Source organism: Trachymyrmex cornetzi, unplaced genomic scaffold, assembly GCF_001594075.2.
Source record: "Trachymyrmex cornetzi isolate Tcor2-1 unplaced genomic scaffold, Tcor1.1 scaffold18, whole genome shotgun sequence".
Taxonomy (NCBI): Eukaryota; Metazoa; Arthropoda; class Insecta; order Hymenoptera; family Formicidae; genus Trachymyrmex; species Trachymyrmex cornetzi.
This window is the reverse complement of record NW_017296418.1, coordinates 267,428-282,628: the sequence shown is the minus strand read 5'-3', so window position 1 is coordinate 282,628 and position 15,201 is coordinate 267,428. Positions and strand designations below refer to the sequence as shown.

At 33.0% G+C, this 15,201-nt stretch overlaps 1 protein-coding gene across 4 annotated transcripts in view; it reads right to left on the bottom strand.

The window, feature by feature from the left end:
• Nrx-1 (neurexin 1) overlaps positions 1-15,201 on the bottom strand; it is a 276,011-nt gene that overhangs the window by 93,442 nt on the left and 167,368 nt on the right. For all 4 annotated transcript variants that reach the window (XM_018504691.1, XM_018504692.1, XM_018504693.1 and 1 more), the window contains exons 5-6: positions 14,272-14,432; positions 2,277-2,303 (exon numbers count right to left, since the gene is read on the bottom strand). In XM_018504691.1, coding sequence (XP_018360193.1) covers positions 2,277-2,303; positions 14,272-14,432 — 188 coding nt within the window. The remainder of the gene's footprint in view (positions 1-2,276; positions 2,304-14,271; positions 14,433-15,201) is intronic.

Genomic DNA, 15,201 nt, shown 5'->3' with positions numbered 1-15,201 from the left:
CAGTATCAATGCGAAATCTCCTTGCTCTTTGCATTATGAATGATTTATTCTTGCTTTTTAGAGCGATAGCGTCGTGTTACAATCCATAAGATATATAATTTCAAGGAAGAGAGGATAGTAACATATCAGATTTCTATTTATATTTCACATGTTCAAAAATGAACGTCAAAATAGAAACTATTGTGATAACCACTTCATTGCAAAGTTAAATTATATTTAAAAAATTGCAAAAGTTATTTCATGTTGCTCTCTAAATCTGAATCAGTGGATAATCACTGATTTCAGTGCCAAGTATGCCACTGGTAATCAGTGAATGAAATGTGAGATCCCTAACCTAGCTGATCTTTATTATATGGTCAAACTAATCTTGCTTTAGTGCATAAATTCGATGAATATAATATTGGAAAATTGAAATTAACATGCAAATATCAGTATTTTAGTTATATAATGCTCAAACATTTTTTCCTTTTTTAGTTAAATTGCACTGATTATCAGTGCCAATTATGCCACTGAGTAATTAGTGACTATCGACTGATTCAGATTTAGAGAGTACGTTGTAATTTCTATAATTTTAGCGAGATTGCTAATTTTTATCACATAATGTTTCATAGAAAAAAAAATATATGAAGTGGAAGTACTCGCATTTAACTAATGGGAAATTGTCAGCGATAAGTAAAAGAAGTAATTTACGTTTACGTGACAAGAAATTCGTGATAACGTCAGTATTTTCAGCTCGCGAGCTGTACCGTAAATTATGCAATCGATCGGTTTCGCGCCCATTTGCATTTCAGAATCTTTTTCCGACTCCTCGCTTGAAAGCAGTCAAGTGCAGGTGAGATGCATCAGCTGCAACTTTTTCCGCCGTCTCGTCGAAATCGTCGGTATATTTCTTTGAGACAGACAGGCGATGGAAAATTCATCGTTTATTGAAATGTTATTCCGTTCATAATATATAAAGTAATCTATCTCTTACATGAACAATTGAAACATTAGTATTACGAAAATATAAAATGTGAAAAATTATTCTTAATCGTTTAATTTTACGGTATAAAATATGTACCTTCCTAAATCAGATTAATTTATTAAAGTTACAAAAAAAGTCTTTTGTGTACATACATACATATTTCTATTTTTCTCTTTCTTTTTCTTTTTTCCCCGCTCTATCCCTCTTCAATTATATTATCAAATGTTTTTGTTATTCTCCGAAATTTTCTTTTACCGAATTACTTCTTTCTTTCTTAATAACTCGATTATCTCAATTTCAAGAAATACAAAGCATTGTAGTTACAATTAATAATAACGTTTTGCAGTTTCATTAAAAATCTATCATTTATTAATTCTTCAGTCAGAACAAAATGTAGGAATTTCTTTTCACGGTATAATCATCATTTATAAACTAAAAGTCCTCCGCGTATTTTATAGTTCAGTGGCATTGAGCTAGGATAAATAATGTGGGAACATTTGTCAACTTATTTCTGTATGCCACTCCTGTGAAAATACTTTCAATAAAAAATTCACACGGGATTCTTTCCGCCCGGAAGCACAGCGTGCGAGACAACGACGCTCACGTAGGCGAGAGGACGAGACTTGAATGGAGATCTCGAGATCACCCGCGTGTCTAGGTAGGACATGAGTAGAGCAATAAAAAGACGTGGCCGGAGGACCTAAATGGATGGATGACTGAGCTCTTGTTAAAAATGCCTCGACATTTCTCTAGGATGCGGGCAACTTCACGCCTCCTTCGTTGCGTTCAAGACGTTTGGTAAGAATAAAGATACTTACTTAGTAGTAAAAAAGAAATAATCAAGTCAAATATTCAATCAATTTAAGATAAAAAATTATTCTAAATATTAATCATTAAACAGATTTCCCCTACAAATATAATATTTTCTAAAATTTAATCTTCTCATCTGTAATATTTTTCAAAATAATCTTTTTTATAATTATATTTAAATAGTATCGATGTATATTATTGCAGATAAAATATAGGAATTATAATCATCGAATCGAATTAAAATAAAATAACTTTTTTGTTTGATAAAATATAAAAGTAATATCAATTATTGAGTGCAAACAAAGTCTTTCATAAAAAAAAGTACATAGAGAAGAATCGTGATTAATCAACTAAATAATGTAAATTCAACTGGAACGATCGTAATATTCTTTTACGCGCTATTTTTTGCGATAATATTTGCACCACTTTCAATGCAATTGATCGGGTCCATCAAAGCGCCATGTACGTACAATATGTGGTATAATAAAAATCATACACTCACCCTGCAAAAGCTGGTTATTGAAGAGATCTGAAACAGAAAGCATAAATGTGCAATCAGTATAGAGTACACAGTATACATTTTATGCGTTTCCGAGCGACGCGGCGCTGACAATTGAAATCCAAAAGTTGCCCGATGTGCGAAAGCTTTCGAAGCTTGATCGCCGCGAAAGCTTGCGAGCTATTCGACGTCGAGCGAAACTTTTCGTCTGGATTATCATAAGAACTTTTTTGATGCAAGATGGTTTCGCGGCGCGTCGCTCGAGAAAAACGCAAACGTATTTTACGTATTTGTAGAAACTTCAACGATTTTTATTTCCTCGCAAAAGAAGGCTCGCAATTTGGTGCATAAAAGCTTCGCTTGGCTGTACGAGTCAAGTTCGGAATTTGAACTTTTTTGCAGAAGTTCATTAGAAACTTAATCATTTTACCATCTTTTAAATGATAATATCGATCTGTAAGATCAACTGCCCAAAATTTTCTCTTTTTCGCTTATTTCAAAAGATAAATAGCTTTTATTAAACATAAATAGCTCGAAAAATATTCCATTCCGTTTTCATTTTACCTTATTTTCGTTAACCCTTCTCGCGGATTTACGACAGAGATAAAATTGTTTGATCTCTCTCTCTCTCTCACTTTTAAATGAGCGATACAGAACTCCAAGATTTCATTTGTAAAATTTCCCGCTATTGATAATGTTTCGAACGTGTGTGTACGACAAAGGACATTTGCTTCCTAAACGCGGACGGTTTGCGAACATGCGGTTGTGTGGGCCTTATTAAGGAGTCCCTTTGATCATGAGGCGATTAAACGACTGACAGAACGGCAACGGAAAGCCGGAACGAGAAAGCCGATGACGAGCTCTTGCTTTTGCGCGCTACGAAATGATCACGAAAAAAGCACACATACGTATCTCTTCTTGTGGCGATGATACATCGTAGTCACACATGAATTTGTCAAACAATCGTTGTAGACTTTTTCTTTGCCGTTTGACGATTGTGCACGTTAAACCAATACATTGCGGTTATAAACTTTATAAAGTTTTTATAATATACAGTTAACTATTTTATTTTTATTGAATTTTATTTTTGTTGAATTTGTACTTCTTGCATATTTAATAAATAAATGTTATTCATATAAATTTCTATATATTTAATGTCAAAGTATATTCATTGTAAATATTTGTGCAAAGAAATTGTTGAAATAGATGACAAGTACAATATGTCATAACATATATCACTTGAAAATATGTGTAAATTGCAATTTTTATTTTGAATAAAATTTCACACAATTATTATAACATCGAATTTAATGCATACATTACAATCAATTTAAGGATTGTATTGTTACGGCAAAGCAAACAGCTTTTAAAGGCTTATGGTCAGTCCTACATACGAATGGCTCTTGATTCGGTATTATGTTAATATCTCGGCAAGCAATAGTCGATACGCTCATTGTTTGCCTTTGATCAGTTATCTACCTAATTGGCTTTCGATTTAGATCGCCTTCAGGCTCAGCGAGTAATATTCGATGAGATTTCCTATGCTGAGTACACTGTCGAGTATAAAAATAGGGAACAAAGGGATTACGAGCTCGATAAGCTTTGTCCCATGAAGCTTAATGCTCTGTATCTACACGAGTTACATAGTTGGGCTTTACGAATAACGAAAAGTCAATATTTTATGAGGCAGTTTATAATTTATGTCAGAATACGTCGAAATAAAATATGAAATATCTCAAAGTATGAATTTTATTTTTAGTACAAAGGTTTAATCGTATTTTTAATTTGTACAATATTTTAATTACGAACAATCACAATACATTAATTAAAAAATAAATCATCTATTGAGTAGCATTATTTACGATGCTGTAAATAGTGTTAACTGTATATTATAAAAACTTTATAAAGTTTATAATCACAATGTATTGGTTTAACGAGCACAATCGTCAAACGACAAAGAAAGTCTACAACGATTGTTCGACAAATTCATGTGTGACTACGATGTTTTTAATATCAAATATATAAATAAATGTGACTTTTGTTTTACATAAAATTGGCGTTATGCGATCATCGAGATTCCAATGGGATTTTCACTGAACGTCGTGAATTTAAAGACTACTTTGCAGCATATCAAAGAAAAGCTCCGGCATTCCTCCGGAATCTCTTTCGGATAAGCTAATGTTTGTTCAACTGAATCATACGTAACGAATTAAACGTTACCCGGAAAACCGCTCGAATGCGTTGCAAATCTTTCTCATTCATGAGAATGATTTAATGCCGCAGCTTTAGATCGGGTACTTCAAACATTCCGCAAACGAAGGATCGTAGATCCTTCTATTCCTCCGTAATTCTCGGTGATCTCTTCCCGGATATTTCACAAACGTCGGAGACTAACGAATCATATTCATTTCTCGAAGCTCTGATTTGGAACGTTATACGGCGTTTGTCTATAGATTAACCTCACGCATTGTAATTTAGAAAGTAAAGAAGATCTATTAAACGTTTAATAAAATAGAATTACGATCCGAAAGAAATAGCATATTATTACGAAATATACGATTTTAATGTGCACATTCTGCGTACTGTTTATCACATAATTTCTCAGAAAAATTCTTTATTTTCTCTTGAACTTTTCAAACAATTCATTTTATTATAGCTTCGCATGCTCTTTATCCCTTTGTATGCAAACGTATTGTATATACGCATTTAATCTTTCTACGCAAATTTTCTTGCATTCAACGGACATTATTATACGAGCATTCTCTGTTTCTTCCTCTAGCAGGAATCGATCGTGACAACAAACGTATCGTAGATGGCATACTTCGATAGTAAATTCCCGAAGTCTCCACGTCGTGAAAGCCAAGCGTGACAAGAGAAGCGAGGCGCTATCGATGCACATAAGTTCGATCCGGCAGGCGACGAATTGAAATCTTGATTTATAGCAGGGTATATACGACCCCGAATCTCTTCGTTCGCGTCGCGTATACTGGCAGAAAAAGTAGCGCAGAAAAGTTTCGTTTCAAAAAGAATTTCTTATTTTATTTTTTTTTTCTTAGTCAAAGATATACGTCTTTACGTAGAAGTTTCTAATTTAACTTTAATTTGCAAAGTATGTTTTGAAAAAGTCCGATATCTTTTATAATCGTAACTTCTTCGGATAGTTTAAAGACTCTTCCTTAGAAAAAATGTCAAGTAGACCATTATTTATGACACTTTTCTAATTTTTACACGAAAAGAACGATTATGCTGAAGTATCTAAAAATTTAGATAGATGCAGATCTAAAAATAATGTTGTTGGATCAAAATAATCAAGTAGAAATTTCAAATTGATAAGCAATCCTGCAAAAAGTTGCAAAGTTTTGACATTTAGTAGTTTCAGCGTCCTACATAATTATTTGGTTGTTCAACAAAATTATTTTCGGATCTATATCTAGCTAAATTTTTTTAGGTACTTTAAGAAAATCGTTTTTTTTTGTACAATATTGTGAGTATAAATACACTACAATAAATTTCATTTTTACGTATATAATAAAAAGATATAAGATGAAATATGAGAGAACATCTGAGACAAAATTTTAAATCGCGAAAGTCTGTTGAATTTTAAGTAAATTCTACACGGCATCAAATAAAATCACGTAATCCCAGCATATTCCTTGTTTATCTACGAATACGAAGGCTCAGCCTTCCGGTCGATGCGCTTGTCATCACGAAAAAGCGAGGGTGTGGCAACGAGAGATGAAAGTACTCGTGCTTAAGGGACACCTGATCTAGTGACATACGAAGGATGAGAATGCGATCCGCCTCCGTCACTCCGTGCTCGCTTGCGCGTGTAAAAGCGGGAAGAATTCGTTGCGAGGAGGAACGCGACGAACGAACGGGTTGCCCTCATAGGTATGCACCGGGCGCAGTGAATGGATACGCTCCGAGGTGATACGGTGTTAAATCTTTCTGTCAGAGATCGGTGGAATCTCTCGGGTGGAGCACGCGCGATCGTGGCAGGCTTCGTCCTTTGAGGATCTTCGAATCGACTACGCGCATTTTTCCTGTTCATTCTAAGGCATCCCTCGTGCTAGATGCCAGGCTGGATTTTATTTTTCATTTCTACTCGTAAATACATTGAAGGATATAACTCTTAATTTGTGAAATACAAGTGTGGTTCACTCAAATGTAATTAATCTATCTTTAATTATTATGTGTTTTTATAGCTTTTTTAATTGACCTTTGTAGGACGAAAAGTCATAGTGGCACTGGAATAGTGTCGTTTTAAGGCAAGGACAAAGTACAATAAATTATAATAATTAAATGACAATAAATAAAGGGCAAAGTAAGAGTCAACCACATTGAACATTTATTGCATATAAGTAAATTAAATAGAAATATAAATAAAAATAAAGAAAACAGTCTAGTTTCAAATATAAACCATGTAATTGATTAGAAAAAACAACGGGTACGTAGATATAAATATGTATAAATACTAAGAAATTACACGTTTCGACTACCAGATTGAGCCCTCTTCAGATATTAACTTATCGCAAAGATCGGTGTACAAATAAGTTATCGAAAAACATGCATATTCCTTATAAAACCAGCCTAAGTGAGTCTTCATGCAGAACTCGACATTGTTCATAATCGATTGGACAGTCGAATGTGTTCAATGTCTCTTGGCAAAAGATCTAATCAGTAAATAAAAAAGGAAAAAAAGTTTTCCTTACGAAATACTAAAACACACATTAAGTCAAGTAACACACGTACCGAAATTCTAATAACAAAAAAACCATCCAAAGGCCATGTGTAGAATAGTTGAACAAGTACGTCGACATAAGTATATAAAACAATCAAAGTCCAAATAACAAAAAGAATCAGTACAGCATCAAGTTGCACAATAAAATCGAGGCATATATAATGTATACACTCCAATAGATCGCATATATGTAAGAAGAACATTGTATGTCAATTATAACGTACATTCGCTGATACGGATCAACACGACTGAGAGAGGAGACGGACTGTCAGTGTCGAACTTTATTTACAATAGGTATATTTGACTTGTGGACACACACCTTCAATGTCAGTTTGTAAATTTAGACTATTTTTCTGCTTTTTAATATTGAGCATCTCAGAAATTAAGCGTTTTCTATAACAAGGCTCTTCATCTAGAATTTTTACGTTGTCCCATTGGAAATCATGATCATATTGCAACCTGTGCTCAGTTATGACAGAACGGGTAGACGTATTATGTCTAATATGATTACGATGTTCTGTAACTCTGGTTTCCAATTGTCTGCCCGTTTGTCCAACGTCCGAAGCATCATAATCATTACAAGAAATCTTATGAACTACATTCTTCTTAGATGTATGAGGATAAAGATCCTTTTGCACTTTTATACATTTACCTATTTTATTAGGACTATGAAATGATACCCTGATGTCGTTTTTATTGAACCGTATAAATTATAATAAATTTTATTCAAGGAAAAAAGTTAAAAGTTTAAAAATAAATCCCCTCTTTCCGGTTTCTAAAGATTAATTTCATCTACAAGCGAATAAAATTGTTGCAGATATAAGTAATATGATAATATAAATATGTTTCTGCTTATGCACATTAGCAATTAACAGAAATAATAATATAAAATATTGAACCGTATCTTTTACCGATATTTTTCTCTTTTGCAGACAATTACATAATTACAGCGATACATTATTTTAAACTGAATAAAATCTACGTGATTAATTGATAACACTTATCTCGAAGCTGTCAGCCAATTGCATTTAATACATTTAAGAGCTTAATTTATAGCGCTCGTATAGGTGACGTAATCGATTGGAATCTTAGAAGTTTGCATGCGGAATATATCATCAGAATATTCATGTTGGTCGATATTAACGTTACCGCGAAATATCGTGCGTTCAATGCACTAGTGCGTGTCATCGGAACATCAGCTGGTTTTCAGTTCCTCTGCATTTTCGATTTTCGAGGCATTCTTGAGCGAGTATAAAAAATAAACAGCTTGATCGATTTCGTAACATAACTCGAATTCATGATATATTAAAACATAAATATAATTTTATATTTAACCTTTACTATGAACAAAAACAAAAATTTATATTTGCTTAAACCATGTTTCTTTTTTCTATTAACAAATGAAGCTGATAGCGAAGTACACAGCAAACAGCTAAACTACGTATAAATTAATTGAATACAGAATTAAACGTAGCGCAAATAATGTTTGCTTCGTATTCTCTAACAACAAACGTTTATACATTAAGTATTGGAAAGTTTCAGTTGTGTGTGTTTACTGAACGAACGTGGATCTAAAATTAACTATATTCTGTTTTGCAACAGAGAGTTTCCCGTATTTTATATTTGAGAGAAGAGAAAGAGTCTTTCTCTCTCTCTCTCTCTTTCTGGAAAAAGATAAACGTTTTTAGAAATTAAAAACATATATTAAAAGTTTTTTTATTATCAATGGAATTAAAAAATTTAGTAATGCTGCAAATAATTCCTCCTCTATTTTTGAATTTATTTTGTTTTTATTCTTCTTACTCTTCTCTTACGATAAGCCAAAGTATTTAATAAGTATTCAATACAATCTGTACATAAAATAAAAGGGACAAATAAAATATTTAATAGAAATTTTTTTTACAAAAAATAAAAAACAAGTTAAATACTCAATACAATTTCTACAGAAGATAAAAGATACTTATACTCGTCTATTATTATATGTACGTTGTTATTATAGATACATTGGTGAAATGCCCATGGTAACCGCTGTACAATTAAACCATTGGCGAGATAATAGTATCCGTGTGTAACATACGGTGGGTGTAAACGCTCGCGGGAGGAACGTAATAGGCAATCCGCGCTGCAAGTCGATCCTCGCAACTCGCACCCCGAGGCCCCCGAGGGCTCAAGTCTAACTGAAGAGTAGGGGTGTCTAGACACCCAATCTCTTTTCCTACTCTCTTTCCCTTCCTTCCTCCTTTCTGTCGACGGTATTAACCTTTACACGTATCGCGATAGTAAACTAGTCGAAGGACAACGTTCAAGAGTGAACGAGAAAGCCCTCTTTGCTCTTTGAACGCGCCCGGAAAGCGTGTAGTCACACCGCTCGTAAAATAGAAGGGTTGAAGAGCGTTACAAGAATCCTTGTTTTAAAGCAACTAATTTCACTGAATGCATATTTGTTTCTACCTCTCATTCTTGTCCATAAAGCTTAGCCTATACTAAAAGCGCCATACAAATGTTTCTTTACACACAGCGATCTTAGCTGAATAAGTATTTAAAATATTTTGAGAATTTATAAAAAATGTATTATTATCGTAAATATATACATACTATAATAATATATAGTATATATTATTTATTATTATTATTAAAGTAAATATAAATGTATCTTTCTTATTCATTTGACCACAAAATGTCGTAATTATTCAAGAGATACACATCTTGAAAGAAAAATCTATATCTTTTGCATTTAAAGACACAAAGAGGCTCTAAAGTTATTCAAGTAGCAAATATGTACAATTTTAATTTCGAAATAATGAAACAAATACAACAATCGCATATACATATACAAAGGATATAAGTATATGATGAATCTCTGAAGTTTTAATATTATCTTAAAAATCAGTATAATCTTAAATATATTATCTTAAAAATCAATATAAATACGACGATTCGACGAAAAAAAATTTTTTTTTTTTTGGAATACGCTTAAATTTATGTTTTTATCGAATGACGTTTCCCTGATATTATTCCATTAGATTTCTTCTTCTGAATGTATATCAAGAACATAATTTTCTCCACTAAGGTGTCAAACGTGAATGCCTTATATGCAACCAAATTGTGGCTGCCATTGGCATCATAACTAACGACATGCTGCAGCGCATTTGGCGTGAAGTGGAATACCGGTTCGATATCCTTCGAGCCACTAAAGGTGCTCATGTGGAAGTTAGTTTAGCACGTGCAAAAGTGTGTGTGTGTGTGTGTGTGTTTAATCATTTTTTGTAAGAAGTTTTTTAAATTATTCTTTATAAAAAAAAAAGAAATATGTATGTATATTTGTTTTTATTTTTTTTCATCATTTTTAAGATACCAGAGATTCATTGTATCTACCTTCTATTTTTCACGTTTTGACCGATTATTCGAACGTTCTCGACATGTGCCGTGCCTCTTTCGCGGTCTATCTTTGTTATTAATTATTATTAATTGCGGACTAGATATGAATACTCACTAGGTCAGCACTTTCCATGCACGAAGTAATATCGAAGAAACGTGCATGTTTTACTCAATAGACACGAGTACTTTTTCTTTTTATAACAAAGCCACCGCGTGCTACCATAAATGTGCATCGTATTGGGTGTTAAACTTAATTCCTGCCGTTTTTTGTCTCCAAAATTGATTTGTTTCGAAGGGAAATACCTTAATCAAAGTATTATTAATAAAGTATTATTAAGTAGTAATAAAGTAGAAAATGGAGGAAATTACTTTGATTAAGGTATTCATTCATCTTCCCTTCGAAACAAATCAATTTTGGAGACAAAAAACGGCAGGAATTAAGTTTAATACCTAATAAAATGAACGCGGGAAATAATCATATGGCCGATACACCCGCTCTGTTCGCAATTTCGTATTTATTCTTCTCTATTGAAAACGTGCACAATAACTTGATGCTTTGAGTTGCGTATGTCCGAGATATGTCGCAACATGCGCTTTGTAACGCGATGAGAACAGTTGCATATATCGCATATGTGCGTGTGCGACGCATATTGAAACGCCACGTGGAGAGATATCACCACTCATCGCGTAAGTAGAGATAACTGGAGCGCGATAACAAATAATATGTTTGAATGCGATATAAACGTCGTAGACCTTCGTGATTGCTCGTATTGATTAATTTGTTAATATTATTCGATTATTAAAATCGGAACAATAGAATGACTGAAACTCTTTACAGATTCTCTACAAACAAGTTTGCTGCAGTTAAGGATCAAAAGTGTAAAAAATAAGTGTATGAACCGTATTTTGTTAATTTTTGAATTCATCTTCATATACCTGATGAGAAGGGTCATTATTACAGAATGTTTAAAAAAAACTCGACAGTTTATAACAATATTAGAATTATACTAAAAATATAAATTTGCTCAGGAAAACCCAAGGAAATCTTCGTATTACAATGCTGAGTAAATATTTCCCTGGTTTAACCGCAGCGCAGAGGACGATGTCCTTCGGTAGCACATGTTCGGGGAATCGATTCCTCGTTTACACAGCTGCGGAAGTGACTCAAACGAACAGCGTGTGCTCAGGAAAATTATCCAAAGCAGCGGCGGACATTAGAGTCGTGCTATACACCATTCTCGACCTAATTCTCGATGCGCTGCACATCCGCAGCCCTTAAATTGTAACTGTACATAGTGCGGAGTGGCGCATTCCGATTCTGATATGAGATAATGAACGTTAGTCAGAAATAGATAAGTCTAGAAAATTCTATGTGTTCGTCATTGAAGCGTATTTTCTGCGGATCGTAGATTTTTTACCAATTTTGAGTCAATTTCTTTTTTGCAGAAACATAAAAACAGCCCTTTTGAATTATAAGCGAATGAAGAGCATCGTAAAGCTTTTCAAAATTAGTTTAAGAATGTATTGCACATATTTTTATTAAGATGAAAGAATTATGATTAAAAATAAAATAATGATTTTAATAAAAAGTAGACATGTTTGAAACAAATAATTCAGATTAAATGGAAACATTTTCATTTAAACTATAAAATTGTATTATTAAATATAAATATTAATTTTGTTAAACTGTTTCATATGTATAACATTTATTTTTATACGGAAAGTATAAAAATAAATTTTCAATTCTATTTACTTTTTACTATATACCTAACCTGGTACGCTTAGAAAATATGATTAATAAAAAATAATGGTACCCAAGAATCTCTAATCAATCGCGCTTTCTGTTAACAAAAGGTACTTTGCAAACAGAAAGCAACGAAAATGAATTGAATGGGAAACAGATAAATGTAAGCTTTCACGTACTACTTAAATGCATTTGGCCGTATAACGCTATTTCCATTGTTCGAGTTTCTCTATGCAACGAGTATAATGAAGCGTATCTATATCTATAATAATTTTTATCAGCATCAGTTTAAAACTTTCTTTATTCCTCTTTAATTTTATTGATTCATATATTCAAGCCCCTCAAATTTCTAAATATCAAATTAACAGTATTACGATATATTTAATTTTACATTACCCATGTTGTTTTATTAACGTAATTACTCGCGTAGGGTGCATACCAGGTTAGGTACATAGTCTCTGTAAAAAGTAAATAGAATTGAAAATTTATTTTTATACTTTCCGTATAAAAATAAATGTTATACATATGAAACAGTTTAACAAAATTAATATTTATATTTAATAATACAATTTTATAGTTTAAATGAAAATGTTTCCATTTAATCTGAATTATTTGTTTCAAACATGTCTACTTTTTATTGAAATCATTATTTTATTTTCAATCATAATTCTTTCATCTTAATAAAAATATGTTTCTGACAATATTTTATCTCAATTTCTGTTATTGATGGTTTACAATTAACTCTTTGGATGGACGCAAACCTTTTACTAAAAAAACTTAAAGAAGATCTCAAAGAAGAATTTTAAAAGAATTTTCAGAGTTGCTCTGAATTTGATTCTATTTTCAGAATTCTAAAATTTAAATTAAAAAAAAATAATCTGGTTATCGCGAAATTCGATTTTAAGAGGTTTTCAAGACTTTCTCATGATATCACTAAATTTAAGTATTGCTGACAATGTCGAATTTCAAAAGAGTAGTATCCTCCAATGAAGGAGGATCTAATGTCACAGGGCTCATAATTGGACAGTTTAAAAGTCAGTTTGAAAATCAGTACCTACTACAACTATTCACATAGCGCCGATGAGCTTCAAATAAAATAAAACTGGAAACTTGTGTGATGTTTCTGTGCAATTATAAATTCTCTAAAATCAAATTCTATGATAATTAAAAAAAATAGTATCTATAATATTGGATCCATCATTGCGAATTTTTTATCTCAGATTCGAATAAAGCATTGTCAAATTATCTCATAATCTCAATTTTACAAAAATCTAGTGAGCAATTTACGAAATAAAAAGAAATGCTTAACGGGTTCATCTACAAATTAAATAAATATTGATAATATTCTGTACGCACATCCTTCGGATAAAAATACAAAAACTTTTTTTAAATAATTCTGAAATAATTTGTGCTAAATATAATAATGTATATGAATAGTATTCATACATTTAGTGAATTTGTAAGCTGGGTTATCATGGACACCTCATGCGAGTAATGAAGAATTAACAGTACTTATAATGCTTCAATGTTGGTCACGTTAAAAATGAGATTCGCGAGTAAATGAAACAATATCTTTAATTAACAACCCATTGTTACAAAATTAACAGATTTCAAAACAAATATTGGCTTACTTTAATTATCACAGCCGATCCGTACAGTATATGTTACATTCGACAAGGGATGCCAATATTTCGCGGCGATAAATTGATAAACTCATGTCATTCCGCACAGTTCACGGAATCCGCGATGGTAGCGCGCAAATAATTGCGTTATCTATTCTACTGCGCGTAATGCGCAATGAATGCCAGTGTATATCCACAACATTAACAAAATTGCTCTCACGTCCGTTCGCCGATCCATTTGAATCGCGACAGTGTGAAATTTAACGCCTTCAACGTCCGTATACTGTAATGGATTTTCCACTTTTCGCTTATTAAAATTAGATATTTAAAAACGGATCCTCGAGCTGAAGGTATATATCACAATTTAAGCATATCAATATCATTTTCATTATTGAACAATGCCCGTTTCTTAAAATTACTCACTTCCGATGTCTTTAACTCTATCTTTAATTCGTCCGTATTTAACTCTTATCATTTATTTACGGACGTACAGATAATAATAATAATCGTTACCTCTTGGACCTTCCGATGGACGACGATTTTGTGCCATTGACGATCATCGAATCGCAACTTGACCGGCTTTATGTGCAAATCCAATCTTCCTTTGGCTAGACTCATACTAACTGCGGCGCCTCCGTCTCTCAGCGATATAGTGAGATAATCATCGCCCTCTCCTGTAATTAAAAACGGGTCTAATGAAGTCGTGGCGAGTATCGCGAGCGCGCGTGTTTAATGTACGTTGCACAGCGAATAAACCCTTATCTCGCTTTTGAAGCGCAAATAATGCCACTGAATTAATTGTGACAGTGGCTGACACGAGATTGTCGAAAACGGAAAATGCTCGCAGCCGTCATGGACGTTTTTTAGTTGCTGTCTGTGTTGACGTGACCGGGAACATTACCGTCCATTGAGCACGATCCCTTTTGACGCGTTAACGTCGCACGCATTGCCTGAAAAAAAGATCGACAGCAACGTACGCAAATTTCAACGCAACTTTTTAATCCCCGCGGCGACGTCGGTCCATCAGGTTCCCTGGCTCACTCCATTTTTCGTCGAGCTCGCCTGCCGGATTATAGCACGATGCGACGCGTATAAATCGATTACGACCGCTTAACCATTAGTTTCGAGGTACTTCCGGACGACCAGTTAAAACGTCCGGTGATCGTCGTTAATAATTATCCTGTGCTAAATTCGCCAGGAAATCCTCGCGGATTATGTTATACTTGTAACGAGTTGAAGGATCAAAACGATTCTGTCGATAGAACGATTTTTCCGATTAAAAGTTAGACGCGATGAGTATTCTTGTACAATTAATATCAGAAACGATTTAAAGTATACACGGTAAAAAAGAAAATGTTAATTTTGACATTTTTTACATGTCCCAGGAGATCCACTCTAAATTTTAAGTTAAAGTAACTCATTCGTCTTGTGTTATTTATTAAC